This window comes from Penicillium citrinum (assembly GCF_028827155.1).
Source record: "Penicillium citrinum strain IBT 23319 chromosome Unknown utg000007l:1.0-2040159.0:1.0-2041076.0, whole genome shotgun sequence".
NCBI lineage: Eukaryota > Fungi > Ascomycota > Eurotiomycetes > Eurotiales > Aspergillaceae > Penicillium > Penicillium citrinum.
Window position 1 is genome coordinate 813,782 of NW_026622692.1, and position 25,727 is coordinate 839,508.

The following is a 25,727-nucleotide window of genomic DNA, read 5'->3' on the forward strand; positions in this document are numbered from 1 at the left end:
GTAAATGGATTTTCGTTCAGGCATGATTAATTCGATGGCATTACTGAATCTCGAGATGAGAATATGCATATTTTCTATAGATATAGTGGAGGAGACAAGCTTGTTTACTCCTCCAGATAACCTTAACGGTCGTCGGCCTCGGCGTCCTATGGGAAGCGCCGAGGACGGAGCTGGGGAAGCATGGTGGAATGAGCACTTCAGTTAGATCGCTGGAGTCTGGAGCTTTATTCTCGGACTGATCAGACCCTCTTGTCGATCCGGGAAGAAACTGTACACTAACTAAATGTAAGTAAGCAAGTCTTTCCTTGAGCCGAGGTCTAACGAACAAGGTTAGTCTGAGTCATTTCCTCGATGCTTTGTGGATCATTTACGATTGGATAGGGAGTACAAGTATTGTAATGGGTTGCAGGTGGTTTCAATTGTTCCGGTATGAATTCGTGCGGCCTCCGGGGTATCTATACATGGGATTTCTAGTTAAACGTGAGAAGGGAGTTCGAAGAAGGATATGTAGAAAATAGTCTAGTATGGGCGAGACTCTTACATCAGTTTGAGAGAATATGCCCAGGGGAAATTGACGAGTATGTACTTTTCGAAAGTTTCTCTCCTCAATCATGTAAAATCACGAAAGTGCATATAATGGTAGTTCGTATGTCCGGTAGTTATCGAGCTGGTGTTCATTCATCCAATCCAATCTTCAAACCGACCAGGATGGACGGTGGAGAAGTACCGAATACCGGGGCATAACGAGGGTCGTATTGATGACTGAGGCCAAGATTAAACGTTCTGCTTCAGACTGCACATTGTTCCACCTTACTTTGAAGTTGGAAAATTAGCCTGACGACTGTACCAGATCATAGCCTCTATCTGTATGTCACGCGATATTGTAGCTCCATATTAGCACTGGTCTGGAGGTTTGCAAGCTCGTGAAGATTTGTCGCATCCGCATGTGAAAGTTTCTTGGTATTGTCACGTAATAACCAGCACATGCCCGGCACTATACGTCATTTAGTCTCCCGCCGTCCCGATAAATTCACGGTCGTCAATGCGTCTTCAAATGAGGGGAAAAGAGAATAAGAAGAATAGAAATGGAATTCACCTTGTATATATATGAGATCCCGATTGTTATTTAATCTTATAAAACACCAGTGTGGTAAAGAGATGGCATGAAGGTGGTGGCAAGGGCGGCTATCGATGGTCCATTAGACCGAGGATCTCAGACTTTTGGATCCTCCTCTCTTCCGAACCAACTGCAACCCGCGCTCCGCCTTTCGGAGCATCGCCCGTGAACATTGGCTGTTTGGAAACTGTTACGGACCTCATACCTAGGCTGCCAGGGTTTTGGCTCAGCGTTGACCCGGTGAGCCGAGCCTTTACCGACTGAAATGACTTCTGTGACGCATTCGTAAAAGCAAATAAGTACCCCCGGTCCAGCTGGCTTGTGATTAAGTTTCTTTTTTATCTTTGCGTCAGCTCTTTCTCCCCTCTTCCTCTTTTTCCCTCTTCCCCTCCTGTCGGGTGGTTTCAATATACTTAATTTGATTTGACTTGAGTCACTGTTCTCTATATACTACGCTATTCTATCACAATAATTCATCATGGGTCTCCACGAAGACGAGGACCGCAAATATGCGGAGGATGTCCAGGCTGTCAAGAACTGGTGGAGCGATTCGAGATGGCGCTTCACCAAGCGGCCTTTCACAGCCGAGCAGATTGTCGCGAAGCGTGGCAATCTGACTGTGAACTATCCTTCCGCTGTTCAAGCCAAGAAGCTCTGGTCTACTCTGGAAAACAACTGGCAGGTGTGTTAAACTAGAAAATGCTGCATATGAATGCGATAAACTAAACAGCCTCTACTTCTTTTACCAGACCAAGCAAGCTAGCTTCACCTATGGCTGCCTCGAGCCCACAATGATTACCCAGATGTGCCAATTCCTGGATACTATCTATGTCTCTGGCTGGCAAAGCTCCTCAACCGCTTCGTCTACGGACGAGCCCTCTCCCGATCTAGCAGACTACCCAATGGTTAGTGTTCATCTTTGCAAAGGAATTGATGCTGGAATGAAATTTAGAGTTGACTAACATAAATAACACTTGCAGGACACAGTACCTCGCAAGGTCAACCAGTTGTTCATGGCACAGCTCTTCCATGACAGGAAACAGCGCGAGGAGCGCATTACTACTCCAAAGGACCAGCGTTCCAAGATCGCCAATGTCGATTATCTACGTCCCATCATTGCTGATGCCGACACTGGTCACGGTGGTTTGACTGCCGTTATGAAGCTCACTAAGCTTTTCGTTGAGCGTGGCGCGGCTGGTATTCATATCGAGGATCAAGCTCCCGGTACCAAGAAGTGCGGCCACATGGCCGGTAAGGTGCTGGTTCCCATCAGCGAGCACATCAACCGCCTGGTTGCTATCCGTGCCCAGGCTGACATCTTGGGTGAGTATCTCTTAAGAAAAATAGCAAGGGCTTGAAAGCTGACAAGTAATAGGTACTGACCTTCTGGCCATCGCCCGTACTGACTCTGAGGCTGCTACTCTCATCACCTCTACTATCGACCACCGCGATCATGCATTCATCGTCGGCTCCACCAACCCCAATCTTCAACCTTTGAACGACCTGATGGTTGCTGCCGAACAGTCCGGAAAGAATGGTGCTGAGCTGCAAGCTATTGAAGACCAGTGGACTGCCCAGGCCGGCCTCAAGCTCTTCGAAGAGGCCGTCATTGACACCATCAATGCCGGTGTCTCTGGTAACAAGCAGGGCTTGATTGATCAGTTCCTCAAGTCTGCCAAGGGCAAGAACAACACTGAGGCTCGTGCTATTGCTAAGGGCATTACTGGTGTCGATATCTTCTGGAACTGGGACGCCCCTCGTACCCGTGAGGGTTACTACCGGTACAAGGGCGGCACCCAGTGCGCTGTCAACCGTGCCGTTGCCTATGCTCCCTTCGCCGATCTCATCTGGATGGAGAGCAAGCTTCCTGATTACAACCAGGCCAAGGAATTTGCCGATGGTGTCCACGCCGTGTGGCCCGAGCAAAAGTAAGTTTTGTCTCTCTGCAATGTACCTTATGAAAGGAATTCGATACTAACAATTGTTTTAGACTCGCTTATAACCTGTCACCCTCGTTCAACTGGAAGAAGGCGATGCCTCGTGATGAGCAGGAGACCTACATCAAGCGTCTCGGCGAGCTCGGTTACTGCTGGCAGTTCATCACCCTGGCCGGTCTGCACACGACCGCACTTATTTCTCATCAGTTCGCCAAGTCATATGCTAAGCACGGCATGCGCGCTTATGGCGAACTGGTTCAAGAGCCTGAGATGGAGCAAGGCGTTGACGTCGTCACTCATCAAAAATGGAGTGGTGCCAACTATGTCGACAACCTGCTCAAGATGGTCTCTGGTGGTGTGAGCAGTACCGCTGCCATGGGTAAGGGTGTGACTGAGGATCAGTTCAAAAATTGATTAACCCCGCGATGAAATCTGCTTTGTATATCTGTTGGGGATTCCTCGGAATCATCTTTGAGGCGTTATCTTTATTTTGTGCCCCCCCCACCCGATGTCTATATTTGTATTTCTCTTTTTTTACTTCCATTTTGTCAATAGCCTTGATCTGATTCCCATTGGCATATTTTTGCCCGAGACAAGTCGAGTTACTCTAGCATTGAACCTGTTGAAAAATAATTCATCGAGTACTACTGTGTTGAAAGTTCGAATACAAATAATCCTCTCCTAGAATTCGTAGAAATAATCTAGGAGCCGAACCCGATTCGGAGGAGTAGTTGGCCCGTCCAGGCTTAGATTATTCAACGAAGATGCTGCAGACTAGCCTAATTAGGGAGAAGTTGGCCGGCGCCAGTCATCTGCCAGTGTGAAGCCGCGGTCCCGCGGGTGGAGCAGTTCTGGACTTCCGCTCGGCGCAGAAAAGACCCCTTTAGAACGAGAGTCGTCGCGTGATGAGATAATTTCTGGTGGAAAAGAAGTGAATAACGAGCAGCTATCTCGTGCTTATTTTTTTTTTTTTGGAAAATTGGTATAATGTAATAAACAAGCTTCGTAATATATTAATATATCTAAAAGCCACGAAAAAAAGGGAAGGGGGAAAGATCGTCAGCAAACGAGCCGAGCTGGAGGTGCATGTGGATGCGGAGAAGCTGCCGGCTACTCACCAGTTAAATACGGGGCGACCCTCACCGTCCTGACGTAAGGAGTTTGCTTCTTTTCCCTTGATCAACCCTTGCACAACCATACAACATGGGCGTACAACTTCCTGAGTTACAGTTTACCCCTCTCGAGGAGATTCCTCAGCGTGTCTCCACAGTCCGCAAGACTTTCTTGGAGCATAAGACGCGCGATGTCGAGTTTCGCCTTGTACAACTGCGCAAGCTCTGGTGGGCGTGAGTTTCCCCTCTTTCGCAGAGACTCGCAAAAGAGAATGTGAATGCGCCACAAATTCGAATGGTAACTGACGATTATTTTCAGTATTAAGGACCACGAGGAGGAGATTGTCGAGGCGTGCGCTCAAGACCTGAATAAGCCGCGCTTCGAGGCCGAGGTTGCGGAGAGCGGATGGTTACTCAACGATATCGTTTTCACTTCCCGCAATCTTCACAAGTGGGTGAAGGATGAGAAGGCCCCCGATATCGACCTGTCCTTCAAGTTCATGAACCCAAAGATTAGAAAGGATCCGCTTGGCTGTGTGTTGGTGATTGGGTACGTTGGAATATATCGGACAGCATACCAAAAGGTCAGGCGATGCTGACAAGTTCATCTACAGTGCCTTCAACTTCCCCTTCCAATTGACCCTCGGTCCCGCCATCGGTGCTATCGCTGCCGGTAACACTGTCATCATCAAGCCCAGTGAGAATGCTCCCCGCAGCGCTGCTGTTATGCAAAAGATCTGCGAGATCGCACTCGACCCCTCTTGCTACGCCTTTGTTCAGGGTGGCATTCCCGAGACCCAGGCTCTGTTGGCTGAGCGATGGGATAAGATCTTCTTCACGGGTGGTGCTAATGTTGGTCGCATCATCGCGAAGGCCGCTGCCCCTAACTTGACCCCGGTTGTCCTCGAGCTCGGTGGTATTAACCCAGCCATTGTTACCAAGAACGCTGATCCCCGTCTGGTAGCCCGTCGTATGCTGTGGGGTAAACTGATGAACGCCGGCCAAGTGTGTACTTCACAAAATTATCTGCTGGTCGATAAGACCCTCGTGAATCGTGTCGTGGAGGAGTTCAAGAAGGCCTATAAAGAGTTCTACCCTAAGGGTGCCAAGGATTCTCCTGATTACTCGCGCATTATCAACGATGGCGCTTTCCAGCGTCTTAAGTCTATGCTGGATAACACCAAGGGAAAGATTATGATGGGAGGTACCATGGACGAGAAGGAACGCTTTATCGAACCGACTGTTGTCCTGGTTGACTCGGTGGACGATTCGTTGTGCGTTCAGGAAAGCTTCGGCCCTTTTATCCCAATCCTACCTGTTGAGAACCTGGATGAGGCCATCAACCTCGCCAATGGTGTCCAGAGCACCCCGCTGGGTCTCTACCCCTTCGGTAACAAGGCCGATGTTGCAAAGAGTGAGTCAAAACGAAGCCACTTGCTAATAAACGTCTTCATGCTGACAACTTGACAGTTCTTAGTGCTACTCGCTCTGGTGGTGTTTCTTGCAACGACGCTGCTCTGCACGTCCCTACTCTGCCTTTCGGTGGTGTTGGTGAGAGTGGCTACGGTGCTTACCGTGGCCGCTCCAGCTTCGACGTTTGGGTACACCGTCGTCCCATCACATCCAGCCCTGGCTGGCTCGAATCCATTCTTGCTATTCGCTACCCGCCTTATGCCGGTAAGCTAAGCAAGTTCAAGGCTGCTAGTGCCCTGGCTCCCGACTTTGACCGCAGTGGCAAGAAGGTTACCCTGGGCTGGTTGCGCTATATCTTGACTCTTGGTGGAGGAAGCGCGAAGGCCGGTGCCGGTCGAGCTGCAGTTGTTGCTGCCAGTGAGTAATATCTTTTTCTTGTCATCTTTTTTTTTTTTCATGATCTACGTTTTTGATCTTCACGCTTGAGATACCTGTCCTTGCAACATTTTCTTTCCTACTATTTTCTTTCCTTCGTTTTGGAGATATAACTTCAGAATTGTTTACCTTTCTCAGGAAAGGATTCAAATGAGGTTATGAATCCATCGAGGCCATCTCTTCTGAATCGAGGCCTTTTTCATTCACCGAGATTTCTTTAATCACCAAATCATGTATACCCCTGTTCTAAGACGTTGGCTCCATTTTGTCTTCTTTATCATTGGCCTCGGCCTACCCGTCATTCTCTCACCCTCCTTTCTCTTATATTTCTACATTTACCTTGAGCTGCCACTGCGGATGCGAAAAAAAAAAATCACAAACACAAACACATCCAAGAGCATAATCTTTAATGAATTTGCCTCTATCTGGCGTTCATATCCCTCAAAGACACAATTTGCAAGAATTTCGATCATTTTCTAACTCAAGTGTAGTTGCCTACTTTGTCCTCCAAGTTTTGGAGCGTCGCACGTCGAAGCTGTGAGACTCAAAATTGAGCAAAAGGAGAGGAAGTGGATATTCTTGAAATTATTTGATTGTGTAACTAGGAAATTAGCCTCAAAGTAATTGCTGATCATGAACACATTAAGCTATCTAGCCGCCTAGCGTTGAATCCACATGCCATTTTCAATCTGATCGTCGCCCCTCTAACCAAACATTAAATAAACAAAAATTAATTAAGAAAGCAGTAAATGCTCCGTATTGGCTGAAATATTATCAAGTACTAACGTAGTACTTCACACGCAGGTATACCGACTTTATTCCGAAACGGCAAACTTACTCAGAGCTCGAAGTCGAGCACCATAGAAGTAAAGCAGCCAGATTCCAATAATACCAATGACACTTAGTCCTCCAAGAAGACTGACACCCCTAGCGACGCCCAAGTTGCCGAACAATGGATGGGCAAACAAGACACTACCACATGCAAGAGCACTGCGGAAGAAATCATTTGCCGCAAACAGACTGGCAGCGTACATGGGGTATGTCAACGGGATGTAGACAAAGACACACTGCATAACGATGAAGACAGTAGCGCCGTAGATAGTGATTCCAATTGTAGGCGCGATCCAGTGAACAGATGCACGAGCCGTCCAAGCGAAAAGGAAGAGGCCGATTGTCGGACCAAATGAAGCCGGCAGCGCGGGAATTAGACGGGCTTCTTGGGCTGGGAAGCCGAAGCGCGCAATGCGTGGGTTCATCCAGAAGTGGATGTAGAGGGCATATGTGACGACGCCTAGTATGCAAGCGACGAGAATGCACAAGAAGACGAGACCGACTTCGCCAAGGTTCATGCCATAATCGACTGGGTAAACGAGGGGGAAGACTTCGAAAAAGGAGTAGTAGATGCCGTAGATGATGGCAGTATAAACTTGAACGAAGAGGACGGCTGGGTCCTTGATGGTAATTTCCAATGGTTTAACTAGGGCGTCGACGGCGACGTCTGAGATGCGCATGTTACGCTGGTCGATTTCGGATTGGGACATGAATCGGTTGTCATTGAAGAATTTTCGGAGGCGCTGGGCACGGCGTAGAAGGATAGTGGCGCTGCTTGTCTCGGGGAGGAAGAGGAGCATCAAGATGAAGACTGGGGCAGAAGCCCAGATTGATTCGTAAAGGGACCAGCGCCAGCCTTTGACCGGGACAGCGAAGCCACTGAGTAGGGGACCGAGTGCCGCTATTTCATCGTTAGTATGATTCTGCACCAGTGTGAGTTTTAAGGCTGAGGAAATTGGATGACTTACGTCCACAATAAGCGGCAGAAACCCAGGCCATCATAGCATAGGGCAGAGAAATGAGGCTATACATGTCGCCAATCGAGGCACCACCGGAAGCAAGGCATGGAGAGCCAAAGAAGCCTTGGAGAAAGCGAAGTACCAACAGACCAGGAAAATTACCCACGAGGGCAGTGGGAATGGATATAATGACGAAGAGGAACATGGTAATGATATAGACTGGGTTTCGTCCGATGATGGGAATCTCACTCAAGGGAGAGAAAACCAGCGGCCCAACACCATATCCCAAAACGTAAAGAGATAGACCAAGTGTACCAACGAGAGTGTTGACATTGAATTCTTCCATAACACCCGCTAGTGATGAGGTGTAGATGGCCGAAGTGGTGTACACGACGAATGTGTATAAACAGATTAGAGTGGTCATCATTGCACGCTTGGAGTTGGACCAGTTATGCGGATTATCTGCATCGTCTGTATAGTACCAGTCGACGAGAATAGCACCCTCCTTTGTCCGTACAGGGACAATGGGCGCAGACTTGACTCGTTCAATCTCATCTTTCTCCTGCGCTTCGACGCCGGCTTCTGTAGAAGATGTAGTGTTGAGAGTAGAAGTATGACTGAGAGCAGGACTCTCCTCGTCCGTATTTTGATTGGATGATGGTTGTTCAATTGTCTCATCTGCTTGAATCTCCGCGCCATTCATCAATTTCACCCATGGCTCTGGTAGTTTGAAGTCGGGCTTTTCTTCTGGATATTGGAAATATTTGTTGTTTGTTAAGAGGCGCACCAATTGCCCAAAGGGGGCATCGCGAATATAAGCTGCCATTGGGTCGATCGCACAGTGTGGGTCGATTTGAAAGAAATCTTGACTGACAAATGCACTTGGGATTGCACAAGTGAGCTATGTCGCGGTGTGGGATTTAACCCTTTGGATCCTGAGAATGGAATTGTTGATGAGAGATAGCATATTAATTTGAAGAAATTGACCTGGTCTATATATATATGCATTTATTTGATATCCATCGTCTTCCATGATTTCGTTATGCCTGCGTTAGGTCTTAGCTTGACTAAGTCCGAAGCACGAAAAGGTAAAAGTCATTATAAATCAGTAGCTTAGAGAGAAAAAATTGCAGAATATTTCGAAGTAACCAATGAGAGAGCTCGTAGCAATTAAATGGATTATGAATCATTCGTATTTGTCGATTGATGGCGTCCCTTTCCGTCGATACCATTGGGTTCCAGCAATCCAAAGGTGATGGATTTGTCCGACTCCGACAGCCTCAGTGGATGACAAACAGCCCTAACGTTATGCTGTTAGGCCGATGAGCACATCTCTTCATGTAGATACTAAACAATGAGACTATTTTAATCATTGTTAATGATAAATTTATCTACATTATTTCTAAATTATAGTAGATTTGGCCTTCTCTACGCCCTGAATTGTGAATACTGAAGTTCTACCTGATCTGAGATCTTCTCGTCGGCGTGTCACCATAACCCTAATTAAGATCGTTCAGATGCGGCGATAAGATCTTTTCCCCGAATGACGATTTTAATTCTTTATTTGGAAACCCACTTTAAGTTTATTTCAAGGGAATAAGCGGAATTTAGTTTCCTCCTCCGCCGGGAATAGCTTAGTTCCATTTGAAGGTCTTGTTTCAAGGTCTGACTCAAATCTTGCCCAGAGTGCCAAGATGTCAGAAGCATCCGAAGTTAATTAGGCAATAGTAATCAAATAATCAATAAATATGACCCGCGATGAAGAAGCATCTAGAATTAAGCTCGCGCCCAGTTAGCACCGAGCTCCTGCTCCTAGCACAGGATAGGTAGTGGATAGTACACTACCTTTTGCACTACAATATATCCCTATACTTCGATGGTCTGTCTACGTTGACATTAGTAATCGACGTCATTCTTGCCCCGAATTCTGCGATTTGCCAGGATATACCAGAAAATCGACGTGTATCTTTAGGCATCGCTAGTCTATTGTAGGACACTAATATACATGATGGTTTCTTGTACTTAGGCTCTGTTGGGCAGTGCGACCGAAACTTGATTGTAAGACTATAGTTGCCTGAGGCATCAACGGTTAGCCCCCAACTTCGAGAACACGGTCCCCTCGTTCACAACTAGACAATCTCTCAAGTCTACGTAGCTTTTGGCAGAGTCGGCTGTTACATATCACTTGTCTCAGATTACTTGGCCAAATGGTAAAGAGGGGCGGTATCCCTTGGCAGTCCAAAGGATGCTGGACATGCAAGAAGCGCAGAATCAAGGTCGGGACTGGTTTCAATGACCCCGGCTTACTTATATGCTAATGCTACATTGGCAATCAGTGCGATCAAGGGAAGCCAGACTGCAACCGATGTATCAAACGGGGTATTCAGTGTCTCGGGTACGAAAAACATGGAGTTTTCATCAATTATTCCGCTTTACAGGATGAGAAGACTGCGTCGAAGGGTCCAATTCAGCGCAATACTCGTGCACAACATTTTGCATCTATAAATCATGTTTCTCATGCACCAGCCATGCGTGACCAGGTCTTTGCAGCGTATATTGATGGTTACTTCCCTACACAAATGGACGTATCAGGTGTCGATCTGTGGCGATACCTCGTACAAGGATTCTTGAGGCTCCCATATAAGTCCGAAATGCTCGATAAGACATTATCTTCTATATCTTGCCTTTACCTTGGGAAGGTCTATCATGACACACATATGTTCAAATATGGACTTCAGCTTTATAATGGTGCTATACGACTCATGTCAAATATGATCTCCCGGGACAATTTCAATGAGGACATCGTTTATACCGCTGTCATTTTTCAAGAGATCGAGGTATGAGAGAGAGTCTTTCAAGATTAACGTGACAGTTTTATCTTGTAACATTCTGCTGATATGTATCCTGTTTCAAAGAGTTATTATTGCCCGAATGGACTTGGGCCGTGGGTCGCGCATATAAAAGGCCTGAACACAATTTTGAAACATTACCGCCGGAAACCCAGTGAAAACCCTCTAATGGGACCTATATATCAAAGATATCAAAAATTGCGAACGGTATATCACTGTGCTCTTTGGACCATGGGAAATATCCGCTGTTCTAACGGGAAAGTACATTATAGATACAATCATCATCCGCGAGAAATCTACAGCCGGACGAATTCAAGTATTTGGCAGAGGCCACCGATGGAACGCCCTTTTCAGAATTACTCAGGATCTTTGCAGAACTGTCGCCCCTTGCTGCGAAACTGAGCGCCCTGGATTCTTCCGATCTAAGTGCATGTCTGGACTTATTGCAGAGCTGCATGAAATCTAAGAATCATTTCTTCGAATGGTATTCAGACCATCATATGGCAGATGGAATTTCGGCAGACCCCCCTCCAGAATTTCTCAGCTCTGATATGCCTCCTTCTGAGCATTTGTTTGGAGTAACATATCACTTCCTCACTTTCGACTACGTACTATTGCACCTCTACTATTGGGCCGGACTGATCCTCCTCTATCCATCGATCGCCAGTGCAAAAAGGTTCGTTCTCTCGCACCCCGAGAGCAACATACCCTCAGAGTTCCTCAGCACAGTCACAAACCCGCTTGAAGATGAAGAATATTTGGAAACGACCTCCTATGCCGATGAAGTATGTCGAGCCATGCGATACTGTGTGGGCGATCATATGAAGGTCTCAGGGCTTCATGTGACTTTATTTCCTCTTTGTGCCGCGTCTCAGTTTTACTGCGCTTCTGGAGACCTGGAGAAATTTAGTTGGTGCATAAAGGTCGTTGAAAGCGCGGCTGCCCGTGGTCATGGAACTGCACCTCATCTCGTGGACTTATCTTGGAAAGCTTGGTTCGCCCAGAACGAGTCAGGTCCAGTCACGACTATATCTCTTCGAGAGGCTTTTCCAGAAGGGGAGCCAGCCAGAAATTATCGAATTGTACAAGATGTGACCAATGAAAATTGAGTCCGGTGTTTGATGCATAGGCAGTGGAATGCCCTTTGAATCATTTACTGCGGGGCTGGAACTCTCTAATCTATGTCAAGCCTCCGAGTCGTTCAACCTTGGAGGTACATCATGCTCATGATTAATGATCGGAGATCGTTGAATCCATGGCTGAATTCAAGATTTGAACAGACATGGACCTATGGATCACTGGCACGATTTATGATCTATTAGGTAGCCATCTCCCTTACGCTGCTACTGTATAATATTGAAAATTCTCATCTTTTGGAATATATTGTGAATGTTATATCGTTACTCATGCAGCCCTTCTACCAAGAAGACATTATATCCACTAACACCGCCGCTCAACACCACGCTTAGATACACAAAGGTATTTAACACCCTTGTATGGCTTGACACTCTCTCCCAGACCACGACTCCGTCGTTGATCGATATTCAAACTGTCCACTTTAATTCCCGAAGGAAGCCATCCTCGTACGGAGAATGAGACCGACGCGGAGTTCGGCATGAGATTGGCATTGATTTGAGCCTTTGTCCGCCGGGGTGTAGGGCGAGGTGTCGATGAGGGTTCAAAAAACGTAGGCAATGAGGATGACGTTGATATATTGGATTGAGATTGAGGAGTTGGAGTGTGAGGTTTGGATTGGTTCGGTGAAGGTGTTTTATCTTTGGCTGGTGGTTCCAGCGAATCCTCTGCTGGCACATCACCAGCCTCTTCAGACAATGCAGCGGCTGCCTTGGCTGACTTCTTGGAAGACTTCTTCTTTTTCTTCTTCCGTTTTGAAGGATCACGCATCTTTCTAGGTGTACCCGCCGATGGGTCATTATAAGATGTTGGGGCTTCATAATAACCCTGCAGCAGATTCGCGTTGGCATCCTCATCAGCATCTTCGAGTCCATCTTCAAGGTCATCATCAATTGATGGGTAGCCTGCGACAGTACAACGTAATGTAGCAGTGCCTGATATAGTTCCTGCTTCCTTGTTTGTCGGGACTCTCCATTCAAGCAAGCCGGTGTTCGGGGTGAATTGCGCGTCACCACGACTAGCTTGCATATCTGTAATATGGCGTACAGACTTGGAGATAGGTACGCTCACGACGACTTCTTCAAGGGTGGGCCCAGTCGAGTTCCCACCGCTGCCCAGGAAGGAGGGCGTTGAGCTTCCAGACCCACCGCGTGAAGCTGAAGGCCGTGTCGATGAGGTTTGACCTGGGAAATTAGTATTCAGGGTCAACCGGACCTCGAAATCCGACCCGGTTGCTCCCAATGATTTTCGGATATCCACGATCGCAGGTAGAAATAGTTTTTCCATATGACTCGGTGCTTCATCAAGATCCGGGTCGATTGGAAGAAGATCCACTTCATATCCGGCCAAGACAAACCTGCCATCTGGTGGCACGAAGCTAATTTCCCCTGGTCGTTCCCTCCAACGAGCAATTCGAACACATGGATGAAACACTGGCAACTCTATCTTGCGAGCAAGTGCCTGTTGCCCACCAGCGGCGGATAATGAAAGGTGAAGGTCCGGCACGCCCGATATCTTCGCGGTAAATGCAATGGTGCCGGATACTAGGGCAGAAAGAATTCTCCCTGAAGGAGCCATCGTCACAGAAAGAGACTCAATAATGTCAACATAGAGCTCGTTCGATGTGTGTCGAACCCCCGGTCGTCTCCATGGAATAGCGGGTCCTTGGGATGCATCTTTCACTGCTAGCGACTGCTTTAAAGGGTTATTTGTTCCAATATTGGGCGCGCCAGATCTATAAATGAAGCCCCAAATCTATCAGCCTTCACTCTTCGTATCCTAATTGCGCGCGAAGAACTTACCCAGGCACAGTAATCCCTCCGAGCAGCTTCCCCATCCACCCGGGCACCTCAACAACCTCTTGCAATGCATTGAGCTCGGTATTGCACACTATACCAGCATCGCACATCTCATGAAGGAGTTGAGCGACAACATCATAATTGGCTTGGATCTTTGTTGAAAGCAATGGAGCGCCCACAAATTCCTCGAGAACATCCACGACACGATGCAGGAATTCCAACACCAAGAGTGGTTCCGTGTCAACCTCAGTGACAGCCAGGAACAAAATATTTGATTGAACAATAGAAAAGACGGTCACAGGTGGCGTAGTACCCGGAAGGTACATCAATGAAGGTCGCGGAGCTGCATGGGCTAAGTAGAGGGGCAAGACGGCGGCGGCCGAGGGCGGGCGGGATCTATAGACATGCTCGACCAGAGGGACACTGAGCCCGTTAGTATACTTCTTCTCAGGATGTTTCCTGGTATATCTCACTTGTGCTCGTCATATACGTAGACGGCATCGATCTCGCCGCTCATGGTGACTAGTTGACTGGGACAAACGATACCGAGTTGTATAGCTGATGTTAAGCTGAGTTCTGCCACCGGGCCCCGCCTTGGATTACTTACTATCGGAGCAGTAGCTGCCGCGTGAGCCACGTCTGAGAGCTTCTACCGGCCTTTAAACTGTTGCTTCGGGGAGACTGCTGCTTCTTATCCTTACCCAGAAGCATTCTGAAGTTGTGATTTTTGAACTCCCTAGCAATGGCATCCTCATCAGACAATCGCAACTGGGACATCAAGCCCAAGGATGCTAAACAAGCGCTTGCGGAGGATAAATTCGAAGATTGCATGTCTTGCAAAGTGATGGGTACGTTTCTTTATGTTTGAACGCAAGAATTATTCGAAGAGTGTTAGAAAATTTTGAAATATATACTGATATCCATGGGCCAGGCTCCGGTGCGTTCATCGGTCTCGGTGTTTACAGCTACTATACCGGCATGAACAATCTGCGAAAGCAAGAGAAAGCAATTATGCAGAGCCCAACAAAGTACAAAATGGGCTCACGGCGCCTCGGCATTGCCACCATCTCTGCCAGTTTAATCGGGGCAGGCATCTGGCGAGCCTTCAACTGATCATGCCATACCCCGAGCAAACATCGCCGATGAATTAACGGACCCCAACCGTACGATTAATATAACGCCTTACCTTGGATGAGTCGACCTATATCAACATAGAGGCAACTTTGTATTATTGCAAGGACACAATTTAATTTCGAAAGGAATTTGTACTATATTTATTTGCTATACTATCGCAAGCTAATGATAGCTGCCATTCGGGTATATCCATCAATCCTCTATATGCTGCACAACAAATCCAGAAGACAATAGAAGTAGATGGAAAAAAGAAGAGAACCAAGACAAATGTATCAAAAGGTACCATAAAAAGAAAAAAAGAAAAAAAGAAAAGAAACATAAGGAAATGAAGAAGAAAGGACCAAGGAAACCCGGATAATGCAGCGAAATCATATGCAAGAATTCTCCTCCCTAGTGTGCATCCAAATAAAAAAGCACCCGGAATCTACCTGACCGTTTCATGACAACCGGAACGGAATATTCGTCACTTCATCAACGTCGTATAGTCCTGTACGCAGCTCTTTAATTAAACCGGCCACGTTTCCCCCGCCAAACATGTTGTCTTTCCCATTTGCCATTCCGGACAAGTCAAAGAAGTCAGGGAAAGTAAACTTTCGCTTTGATCCTAGACTGGAAGGGGGTTCCCTTGTAGCAGACCGTTGGTTGGGGCGAGGTAGGTTGTTGTGGCGGTGAGATTGGCGAGCATTTCGTGACATGACAGATACGCTAACAGGCGCGCCATCTTCTGAGGGCGGGGTAGAATTATCTGAGGATTGTACGTCCATGTCGAGATCTTGGTATTGTGGGAATGTTGGACCAGCTGTGAATGTGAAGACGGTAGGAGAGGTGGTGGTGGCTTCTTGTGTTTGCGAGGTGGTGGTTGAGGTTTCCGCTCGAGGGGTTGAAGGAGGTGCGGATGCGGGCGGTTGCCGGGGTGTAGCATCAGATGCTGGAGGTTCCTTGCGAGCAGTGGCAGGGGGTGAGCTTCGATCGCGCTTGTCGATATCTCCTCTCTCATCCTCGTCACCCGTTTGGGACGCAGTTCCATCACACTTCTCCGTTGCCCATTGGCGGACCTTCCATCCCTCGCCGTCGCCGAGGCCGAGGTTCTCCCGGTCAAGGAAATGCAGTAGATCCTCGATAGCCTCCTGATATCCAGCTGATCTGGCCTGTGCTTGCTCACAAACTGCGTTCTTATAGAGGTTGGTAACAGACAACGCAGCCGCTTTGAAAGACTGAAGGAGTTGCTCCGGCGGCTGAGGGCGGGGTGTGGAGCTCGGCAGAGAAGTGTTCAACGATCTCATAGAATCCATGGTGGAAGTTTCTGGCGTTTGACACCGGGTAAGACTGGTACTGAAAAGGTGGAAGGAGATGCTGCTGCTGCTATTGTTGGGTCCAAGGTGGCCAAGTCTTGTTTGGGCGGTCGGTTAAAGGACCAAATAATTTTGCACCGCCGGGACAGTCAAACAGCTAAAGAATTCGAGAGAACCAAAAATCAAGAGTCGAGCCAAGTCAATAAAGCAAAAGAATGACAATAGCGACTCGAGGTGGCGATGATCAGGTGCTGACTCCCACCAAGTTAATCACCGGAGTATATGTAGTGCCTAGAGGAACTACTGGAGTTTACTAGAAGTTGAAGGCCCGATGGCTGCAGATGATCCTTTCGATGTGCACAGACCGATTTGTGACTGGCCTGGTAACGTGACCCCACTTCTCGCTGACTCATCTGCTGAGCTAAGCTCCGGTCCAATCAGCGCGTGCTGCTTGGCCGCGCCTTCCTATTCTTCGGCGCGCTTTCTCTTGCGCTTGCGCTTCGACACTCTCAAATCGTCCGCCGAGTGCCCACCGCGGTTTTTGCACCATCTCCATCTCTCAAAGAAACACGCGTGTATCATATTTGGGAAGCTCAATTGTACTTGCTACACTGCCTGGCTAAGGCCATCCAGATTTCGAGGTCCCTTCACAGGAGCTACACGCTCAAAACTTAATATCGACGTGCTTCTTCGGTCTTCAGTTGCGCAAAGCGCGCAGGATAAACGACATGGCTCCAGCAGCCACCGATTCTCCGTCCCAAGCGGACACCCCAATGACCGATGCCATCGATGATACCGTTCCATCGGTACCCGTTGACGCGCTAACGGTACGTGATTCTGTGCCTCGATCCTGTCTTTTTTGCCCCAGCTATCGCATTCTCATTCAAGTGTGTTCGAGCCTGACACTCATATACCCTACAGAGCCACCAAGATACCCCAGAGTACACGGTAAAACCGCTCGAGATTTGCCTCGAACCCAAGAACCGAGAGACTAACCCTTTGTCTGGATAGGATTCCGATACCAATCCCAACACAACAGCGAGCAGCGTTGCGGGCGACGCTACAGAAGATGGTCGACGTCGCCGCTCTGAGGCTACACAATTGCGAAAGAGTATCCTTGGGAAGAAGCACGGTCGCCTAGACGAATCTAAGGTATGCATTCAACCATCAAACCTGAAATACCGAACTCTGAGAGCATCGCAATGATTGACTATATGAATAGGAAGATGATTCTATTCGACGTTTCCGATACCTTCTTGGTCTTACCGACCTGTTCCGTCACTTTATCGAAACCAACCCGAACCCGCATATCAAGGAGATCATGGCTGAAATTGACCGACAAAATGCGGAGAAGGAGGCAAAGGCCCGTAAAGGATCTGCCCGCTCGGGCGGTGCCGGTGGTGATAGACGCCGCAGAACCGAGCAGGAAGAAGATGCCGAACTTCTGCAAGACGAGCGCAGCGGGGGTGATACCACGACGGTTTTCCGGGAGTCTCCCGCCTTTATCCAAGGCGAGCTTCGTGATTATCAAATTGCAGGCTTAAACTGGCTCGTCTCGCTGCATGAAAATGGTATTTCCGGTATTCTGGCTGATGAAATGGGTCTGGGAAAGACATTGCAAACTATTTCGTTCTTGGGATATCTTCGATACGTTTCTGGTATCCCTGGACCCCACCTTGTTGCCGTGCCCAAGTCAACTTTAGACAATTGGAAGCGAGAGTTTGCCAAGTGGACACCCGAAATCGACGTTATAGTTCTCCAGGGTGACAAAGAGGAGCGTCAACGTCTGATCACTGAGCGCCTGGCCGACGAAAGCTTTGATGTTTGTATTACCAGTTACGAAATGATTCTTCGAGAAAAATCCGCCCTGAAAAAGCTGCCATGGGAGTATATCATCATCGACGAAGCTCACCGGATTAAAAACGAGGAATCATCGCTATCCCAGATTATCCGTCTCTTCAACTCTCGCAATCGCCTCTTGATTACTGGTACTCCTTTACAAAACAATTTGCATGAGCTGTGGGCTCTACTCAACTTTTTACTGCCTGACGTCTTTGGTGACTCAGAGGCATTTGATCAATGGTTCTCAACCCAGGATTCGGACCAAGATACAGTTGTCCAGCAACTCCATCGCGTTCTACGCCCATTCTTACTGAGACGTGTGAAGAGTGATGTCGAGAAGAGTCTCCTGCCAAAGAAGGAATTGAATCTTTACGTGCCAATGTCTGATATGCAAAGAAAATGGTATCAGAAGATCTTGGAGAAGGATATCGACGCTGTAAACGGCGCAGCAGGGAAACGAGAATCTAAGACTCGTCTGCTGAATATTGTCATGCAGCTGCGGAAATGCTGCAATCACCCCTATCTATTTGAGGGAGCGGAACCAGGGCCGCCATATACAACCGATGAGCATCTTGTATTCAACTCTGGCAAGATGGCCATTTTGGATAAGCTGCTCAAACGTATGCAAGCCGATGGCAGTCGAGTTCTCATCTTCTCACAGATGAGCCGTGTCCTCGACATCTTGGAAGATTACTGCGTGTTCCGGGATTACAACTACTGTCGTATCGATGGTACAACGGCTCACGAAGATCGTATTGCTGCGATTGATGACTACAACAAACCCGACTCTGAAAAGTTCATCTTCTTGCTCACCACCCGCGCAGGTGGTCTGGGTATCAATTTGACCACTGCCGATATTGTCGTTCTTTTTGATAGTGATTGGAACCCTCAGGCCGATCTACAGGCTATGGACCGTGCTCACCGTATTGGGCAAACCAAGCAAGTCAAGGTCTTCCGTTTCGTTACGGAAAATGCCATTGAAGAAAAGGTTCTTGAACGAGCTGCGCAAAAATTGCGTCTCGATCAGCTTGTAATCCAACAAGGTCGCGCTCAGCAGTCCAGTAAAGCTGCTTCGAAGGATGATCTTCTTGGCATGATTCAACATGGTGCTGCCAATGTATTCAACGAGAAACCTGGAGGTGATGGCGCTGATCAATCCGATGGTCTTTCGCTTGACGATATCGATGCCATCTTGGCAAAGGGCGAAACGCGAACAGCCGAGTTAAACAAGAAATACGAAAAACTTGGTATCGATGATCTCCAAAAATTCAGCTCCGAAAGTGCCTACGAATGGAACGGGCAAAAGTTTACAGCCCCGAAGAAGGATATCGGCATGACTTGGATCAACCCAGCCAAACGTGAGCGTAAAGAACAGTTCTACTCGATCGACAAATATTACCGTCAGGCTTTGGCCACGGGTGGGCGGACTGCCGACACTAAGCCCAAGGTTCCTCGAGCACCTAAGCAAATCAGTGTCCATGACTGGCAATTCTTTCCTCCGGGTCTCCAGGAGTTGCAAGAGAAGGAGACAGCTTATTTCCACAAGGAAATCGGCTACAAAGCTCAACTTCCCGAGGGCCCAGAAGAAGAGCTTAGTGAGCGAGAAGCCGAGCGGGATCTGGAGCAACAAGAGATCGACAATGCTCAGCCTCTTACCGAGGAGGAGCAGGCCGAGAAAACTCGCATGTCCGAAGAAGGATTCTCTCATTGGAACCGTCGTGACTTCCAACAATTTGTGAACGGATCAGCGAAGTTTGGACGCACGGACTATGTTGGAATCGCGACTGAGATTGATAGCAAAGAACCAGATGAGATTGAGGAATACGCAGAGGTTTTCTGGCGTCGGTATACCGAAATTCAGGATTACCCCAAGTACCTACGTGTCATCGATCAAGGAGAGGAGAAGCTGCGCAAGATGAACCACCAGCGCAAGATGCTGCGCAAGAAGATGGAAATGTATCGAGTGCCGCTGCAGCAGCTCAAGATCAATTACACCGTTTCCACCACGAATAAAAAGGTTTACACGGAAGAGGAGGATCGTTTCCTCCTTGTTATGCTTGACAAATACGGAGTTGAAGGCGATGGACTCTACGAAAAGATCCGGGACGAGGTTCGCGATTCGCCTCTCTTCCGCTTCGACTGGTTCTTCCTCAGCCGTACCCCTGTAGAGATTGGCAGACGATGCACCACTCTGCTGAACACTATTGCCAAGGAATTTGAGCCCGAAAGTAAGGCCAATGGAGAAGGCAAAGGCCGTGGCCGTGACCGGGATGAAGATGAGGAGAATGAAGACACGGTCCAGCCGGCAAAGAAGCGGGCTAAGAATGGTACTACAGTAAGTTTCAGCCACTTTAGCAACAACTCACCATCAATTTCTCGGTATCCTAATCGTTGATTCTTAGACAAAGCAAACCAAGCCAGCCAAGAGTGCCAGCAAGCCCGCATCGACATCAACCTCACGGGCGGCAAGCGTCTCGAATGCGCCCAAATCTAAGGGTCGAAAGAAATAAAGCGATTTTATGGGTGTCATCTTTGTTCTACTGTACTAGTTTGCTATTTCAGGGAGGAGGTGTGGGCTTGGGTTGGAAGACCGGCGTTTACAGTTCATTTTATACCGTGTAATCTTGGAATGGCAAATCAAATAGAAAAATTATGGAATTCTGCTATGTGTTATGAGATTTCAAGTTCAAATGTGTCCTGTGGCCCTTCAACATCGTGAATGTCTCACCTGATACACTCAGGAGAGTGCCGATCGGCGCCTTGAATGCTACTTCAACTGATCGTCAATGGACAACTTCATATGCGCTAACTCCCTTGTCACCTGCGATGACGAAAGTGATGGTCCCCTAACAAGGCTTGAACACAAGAATCGTTATCATTGGCATATAAATACGATCAGACCAGCCTAGTCAAACTTGAAGCCACCTACGCCCTAGTGGAGCCAGTCGATCATATACCTGATACTTTGACGCGAGATAAACCTGAGACACTCCAAACGACTAGCACAAAGCCAGATTTATTCATAGAGCGAAGACTCCCCGGGATGTCTATCGTTAAGTTCCTCAGATCGAAATTTACTCGCCAGCCTCGCAAATTGAAGTCCCTCGCAATGCCCGCAACAAGAATCAGAGTGGTCCCTAATCCACGTTATCAAAAGTCGGGCACTAAGTCCTACGTCTATGCAATGCGCAAGTACGGCTTTAAACCGACCAAAGAGGGCCCGTACTTTATCGGTACACGAATGCAACAAACCGGTCGACAATTCACAACCAAACCCATTGGAGGCCGCGCTCACGCCCGCCAGATTTTGCAGAAGAAGCAAGCCGATGACCAAGTTGGCCAAGTTGGTGCCGACGACGTGCAGAACGACGCGATGTACTTGGCAGAAGTCGGCATTGGAACGCCAGCACAGAATTTGAGTCTCGACTTCGATACTGGATCTGCAGATCTTTGGGTGAGCCTGATCGTATTTGAATTTGCTAATTTCAAATATACTAGTCTGTTTCAGCACTGACAGTTGCCAAGGTCTGGTCAACAAAGTTGCCATCAGTCACAATCTCGCAGCATAAGGGCCACAATGTCTTTGATCCAAGCAAATCAAGTTCTTACAAGACCAAAGATGGATCAACATGGAGAATCTCGTATGGAGACGGATCATCTGCGGCAGGAATAGTGGGTAACGATGATGTGAATCTTGGAGGTGTGGTCGTCAAAGCCCAGGCGATTGAACTGGCCGACACTATGTCAGAACAATTTGCAAGTGGTGCAGGTGATGGTCTTCTAGGTCTCGCATTTAGCAACATCAATACTGTGAAGCCCAACGCAGTCGCTACTCCCGTGGAAAATATGATCACTCAGTCTGATATCCCAAAGGCCAGTGCTCTATTCACAGCTAAGTTGGGCTCATGGAGGGATGCAAATGAGCCCGATAAAGGCGAATCTTTCTACACATTTGGCTATATTGATCAAGACACTGTTCAAGATGCTGGTGACGATATCTATTACACGCCGATTGATAAAAGTCAGGGCTTCTGGCTATTTGATTCAGACTCAGCTACCGTGAATGGTAAATCCATTACGCGTTCTGGCAACAAAGCTATTGCAGACACCGGTACGACTTTAGCGTTAGTAGACGATGAGACCTGTAAGGCTATTTATGATGCGATAGAGGGTGCCATCTATGATCATGACAGTCAGGGTTATATCTATCCATCAGACACCCCGGCGGACGGTTTGCCTGTGATTTCTTTCGCTGTTGGCGATAAGCAATTCGTCGTACAGAAAGAGGACTTGGGGTTTGCTCAAGCAAAATCTGGGTATGTTTTTGGCGGTATTCAAAGTCGTGGTTCGATGACTATGGACATACTGGGTGATACATTCTTGAAGGCAATATATGCGGTAAAACGAGCCCAACACCCCCTGAAGATGTATTTATATTAATTTCGAGTCATTCCAGGTATTTGATGTAGGCAATCTTCGCTTTGGTGCTGTGCAAAGAAAGGAACTCCATCAAAATCTTTCTCCGCCATCTTAGTAGAGACGAATATCGATGTCGCAATCTGCATATTTTCGACGTTGTCACTGACAGGCATCTCATGCTACTCATTATTCCTGTCTGGCTGTACTGTTTTGATTATTTGCCTGTATTCTCCTATGTCATCATCTTACAACGAACTACCGGAATCTGATTATGCGAAAACATTATGAACGAATGCAATTATGCTAGTCTACTACTATCAAGACATATCAATGATCACCTTTTGACCTATCTTGCTGTATCCATTTGTGATAGCCTCTTCTAATTTTACCACCTCGAAGTCCGCCTCTGCTTGCGTTTGTAGCTTCCCTTGAGAAATCCAAGCATTCAAAGAACGCAGATAATCGGCAGTCTCTTCCACCTGGCGAGCAACTGAGTTACACCCAATCATCGTGATCTCTTTGCGGTAAGCTTGGAAGATATCAAATGAAATTTCCTTGTTGGCATCTCCTCTAGGTGCCGCAATCCATGCGTAGCGACCTTTCATTGCCAGCTGTTCTATAGCAGCTGTCATCAATTTTAAGTCACCAATCGTGTCAATAACGACATCGACACCCTTTCCATTAGTCAGTCTGGACACGCTCAGTCTGAGAGAATCATCTGGGGTTTCTGAGCTGATAATTAAATCAGGGTTGGATTCTTTTCGTCTGGCGGCTGTTAAGACTTGTTTACAGCCCATTGCCCGCGCCATCTGAGACGAAGCCGATCCAACAGCTCCACTTGCACCGAGAATAAGGACCACGTCGTTCTTCGTAACTTGTGCTTTACTGATGCAGATAAAAGCAGTTGAGAAAGGAACTCCCACCGTCGCAGCCTGGAGGTGCGAGAGTGTTGAGGGCTTCTCCACGAGTGCATCTTGTGGTATCAAACAATACTCCGCGTGCGTTCCATCTGCTTCGAAGCCAAGAAGCGAGCCACTACTCCCATAGACACTCTTTCCAATCCATGCCTTTGAGATATCTGTCTTGTCTGCAATATCCAGAACAGTTCCTGAGTAGTCACGACCTGGAATCCGGGGGTAAATCGTAGATGGGAAGAGACCTTGCGCATTCAATCTGTCTGATGGTTGAATGGAAGCATAGTTGATGCGAACAAGGGCGTGGCCTGACTTCAAGGGTGGCAGTGGTAGGGTAAGTAGATTTAGTTCAGGTTGAGAGCTTGCAAAGGTCTTCGAGATTTGTAGCGCTCGCATTTTCGTGGTTTCCATCTCGATGAGGTCGCACTATTTGCGTTGCGGTGGATCTATCCTGAGGGTGTAAAGGAGATATCACCAGACGATCAATGATGTTTCAGGCCACAAGCATATATAAATCCAATTTTCGGGGCCTAATTAAGTCGAAAATTCCTCTTTATCCACAATAATAAGCCTACTCCAATTTCCTCGCGTCATCAAAACACTTTGTATGGTTTATTCTGCAAGATCACTGCTCGAAACGGCTGTCGGGCCGTGCGGACCGCGCGGCCCACGCGGATGAGTTTCAAAGTTATCAATCAGTTCGGAGAAATAGCCCTGACCAGGTCGGGATATTCAGGGTGATTTATTATAGTGGAGCAGGTCACGATTGATTTGTTTCTTTGGCTTACTTCGATTATCCTTCCAGTTATTATATTCAGCTTCTCGTGGGTTGAAGCCCTGTTCCAGAAGACTACTCATGATATTAGTAGCAACAGCTTGAAGTGCTTGACTACAGACAGACAAGGTAAAGTCATGTGCAGATTCCGCACTCACATATTGCGAGCATTTACTAAATATATTCAAGAACCCATGACTGAAACGGCGATAAACAACACAATGGGTTGCGAGACCCTCGGCTCGCAGAGCGATGACCCTGAAGCCAAAAACGAGCAACCAGTTTTCGTTGGTCTGCCTCAGAGCCCATACCATGAGGCAGTATTTGTCTTTGTCGTCTGTGCTGCCCAGCTCATGACACAAGCTGGCTTGTCGCTTTCAATCGCACCTCTCCAAGATATCAGCGCGAGCTTCAACACAACCACTAAAGACCTTTCTTGGGCATCTGCTGCATATAGTCTGACTGTTGGGTCCTTCATTTTCGTTTCTGGGAGACTTGGTGATATATATGGCCATAGACTACTTTTTATTGTTGGGTTCTTGTGGTTTGGACTCTGGTCCATCCTGGGAGGCTTCTCTGTATGGTCGAACCAGATATTCTTTGACTGTTGTCGTGCTTTCCAAGGTATTGGGCCAGCTTTACTTCTGCCAAATGCAGTCGCCATACTTGGAAGAGCATATCCCCCTGGTCGACGTAAAGGAATGGTGTTTTGTCTCTTCGGAGCCGTTGCCCCCGGCGGTTTCACACTGGGTGCAACTTTTTCCTCCTTACTCGCACAACGAGTCTGGTGGCCGTGGGGTTATTGGATCTTTGGAATTACTTGTTTCATATTCGCCATCCTTGGATATGTTTCCATCCCATATGTAAGGCAGAAGAAGCCTCGTGAGGACTTGTCAACTTTCGAAAGACTTGATACATATGGCGCTATCGCAGGCGTCTCAGGTCTGATCTTGATCAACTTTGCTTGGAACCAGGCAGCGGTTGCTGGTTGGGCAGTTCCATACACCTATGCGTTATTGATTGTTGGCATTCTAATCATGGGTCTGTTCCTCTTTATCGAAAGCAAGGCTGCATACCCACTTCTCCCCCGGTCAGTACTTGTAGGTGAAACTGGTTGGGCTCTTGGCTGCATTGCTGCCGGGTGGTCAAGCTTCGGAGTGGTGGTGTTCTACTATTATAACATCCTTGAGGACATGGATGGAAATAGTGGTCTTCTTGTGACTGCTAAATGGGCCGGAGCCTCTGCATCGGGAGCGTGTGCCGCCGTTATTACGGGTCTTTTGTTAGGACGCATTTCAGCAAGTGTGATCATGTTCTTTGCGATGCTGGCCTTCTCTGCAGGGCAAGCTTTGCTGGCATCGATGCCAATTGGTCAAATATACTGGGCAAATGCATTTGTGATCATGCTGATCACCCCATGGGGAATGTAAGTGACCATTGAATCCTCATTTTAATATGACTCACTAATATCGACCCAGGGATATGTCTTTCCCATCTGGAATTTTGATACTGAGCAATGCCATGCCGCAAGAGGATCAAGGAGTTGCGGGGTCGCTTGTGAACACAGTTGTGAACTACTCCATTTCAATGGGTCTAGGTTTCGCTGGTGTAGTTGAGTATTATGTTGGTAATGACGGAGAGAATCTTCTCCAGGGGTATCGCGCCGCCACATACACGGGTGTTGGTCTTGCTGGTCTGGGCACAGTCATTGCCAGTTGCTTCATGATAGTGACATGGAGAGGATCCAGAAAAGCCTAGTGATAGA

General features: G+C 47.7%; 11 protein-coding genes across 11 annotated transcripts; 7 read left to right on the top strand and 4 right to left on the bottom strand.

The window, feature by feature from the left end:
- Positions 1-1,595: 1,595 nt before the first annotated feature.
- Positions 1,596-3,468, top strand: N7469_007968 (isocitrate lyase 1; the record flags this gene model as incomplete). Its single annotated transcript, XM_056646886.1, has 5 exons — positions 1,596-1,799; positions 1,867-2,022; positions 2,098-2,440; positions 2,493-3,045; positions 3,108-3,468. 5 exons carry the CDS (start codon positions 1,596-1,598, stop codon positions 3,466-3,468), a joined length of 1,617 nt encoding a protein of 538 aa, XP_056498437.1.
- Positions 3,469-4,257: 789 nt separating this feature from the next.
- On the top strand, positions 4,258-6,004 carry N7469_007969 (hexadecenal dehydrogenase; the record flags this gene model as incomplete). Its single annotated transcript, XM_056646887.1, has 4 exons — positions 4,258-4,400; positions 4,486-4,716; positions 4,781-5,580; positions 5,637-6,004. 4 exons carry the CDS (start codon positions 4,258-4,260, stop codon positions 6,002-6,004), a joined length of 1,542 nt encoding a protein of 513 aa, XP_056498438.1.
- An 825-nt stretch (positions 6,005-6,829) lies between these two features.
- N7469_007970 (MFS transporter) lies at positions 6,830-8,630 on the bottom strand (the record flags this gene model as incomplete). The annotated part of the gene is made up of 2 exons (XM_056646888.1): positions 6,830-7,746; positions 7,814-8,630. 2 exons carry the CDS (start codon positions 8,628-8,630, stop codon positions 6,830-6,832), a joined length of 1,734 nt encoding a protein of 577 aa, XP_056498439.1.
- A 1,381-nt stretch (positions 8,631-10,011) lies between these two features.
- Positions 10,012-11,762, top strand: N7469_007971 (Zn(II)2Cys6 transcription factor domain-containing protein; the record flags this gene model as incomplete). Its single annotated transcript, XM_056646889.1, has 3 exons — positions 10,012-10,014; positions 10,141-10,641; positions 10,926-11,762. The coding sequence occupies 3 exons, from the start codon at positions 10,012-10,014 to the stop codon at positions 11,760-11,762; spliced, it is 1,341 nt and encodes a 446-aa protein (XP_056498440.1).
- Positions 11,763-12,093: 331 nt separating this feature from the next.
- N7469_007972 (putative AP-3 adaptor complex subunit mu) lies at positions 12,094-14,103 on the bottom strand (the record flags this gene model as incomplete). The annotated part of the gene is made up of 3 exons (XM_056646890.1): positions 12,094-13,522; positions 13,590-14,009; positions 14,060-14,103. The coding sequence occupies 3 exons, from the start codon at positions 14,101-14,103 to the stop codon at positions 12,094-12,096; spliced, it is 1,893 nt and encodes a 630-aa protein (XP_056498441.1).
- A 225-nt stretch (positions 14,104-14,328) lies between these two features.
- N7469_007973 (uncharacterized protein) lies at positions 14,329-14,699 on the top strand (the record flags this gene model as incomplete). Its single annotated transcript, XM_056646891.1, has 2 exons — positions 14,329-14,434; positions 14,518-14,699. 2 exons carry the CDS (start codon positions 14,329-14,331, stop codon positions 14,697-14,699), a joined length of 288 nt encoding a protein of 95 aa, XP_056498442.1.
- A 458-nt stretch (positions 14,700-15,157) lies between these two features.
- On the bottom strand, positions 15,158-16,012 carry N7469_007974 (uncharacterized protein; the record flags this gene model as incomplete). Its single annotated transcript, XM_056646892.1, has 1 exon — positions 15,158-16,012. The coding sequence occupies one exon, from the start codon at positions 16,010-16,012 to the stop codon at positions 15,158-15,160; it is 855 nt and encodes a 284-aa protein (XP_056498443.1).
- Positions 16,013-16,740: 728 nt separating this feature from the next.
- Positions 16,741-20,364, top strand: N7469_007975 (uncharacterized protein; the record flags this gene model as incomplete). The annotated part of the gene is made up of 5 exons (XM_056646893.1): positions 16,741-16,851; positions 16,934-16,960; positions 17,024-17,164; positions 17,235-20,189; positions 20,257-20,364. 5 exons carry the CDS (start codon positions 16,741-16,743, stop codon positions 20,362-20,364), a joined length of 3,342 nt encoding a protein of 1,113 aa, XP_056498444.1.
- A 599-nt stretch (positions 20,365-20,963) lies between these two features.
- N7469_007976 (pepsin-like aspartic protease) lies at positions 20,964-22,388 on the top strand (the record flags this gene model as incomplete). Its single annotated transcript, XM_056646894.1, has 3 exons — positions 20,964-21,308; positions 21,380-22,252; positions 22,311-22,388. The coding sequence occupies 3 exons, from the start codon at positions 20,964-20,966 to the stop codon at positions 22,386-22,388; spliced, it is 1,296 nt and encodes a 431-aa protein (XP_056498445.1).
- A 202-nt stretch (positions 22,389-22,590) lies between these two features.
- On the bottom strand, positions 22,591-23,583 carry N7469_007977 (quinone oxidoreductase family protein; the record flags this gene model as incomplete). Its single annotated transcript, XM_056646895.1, has 1 exon — positions 22,591-23,583. The coding sequence occupies one exon, from the start codon at positions 23,581-23,583 to the stop codon at positions 22,591-22,593; it is 993 nt and encodes a 330-aa protein (XP_056498446.1).
- A 573-nt stretch (positions 23,584-24,156) lies between these two features.
- On the top strand, positions 24,157-25,720 carry N7469_007978 (MFS transporter; the record flags this gene model as incomplete). The annotated part of the gene is made up of 2 exons (XM_056646896.1): positions 24,157-25,388; positions 25,441-25,720. 2 exons carry the CDS (start codon positions 24,157-24,159, stop codon positions 25,718-25,720), a joined length of 1,512 nt encoding a protein of 503 aa, XP_056498447.1.
- Positions 25,721-25,727: the final 7 nt, after the last annotated feature.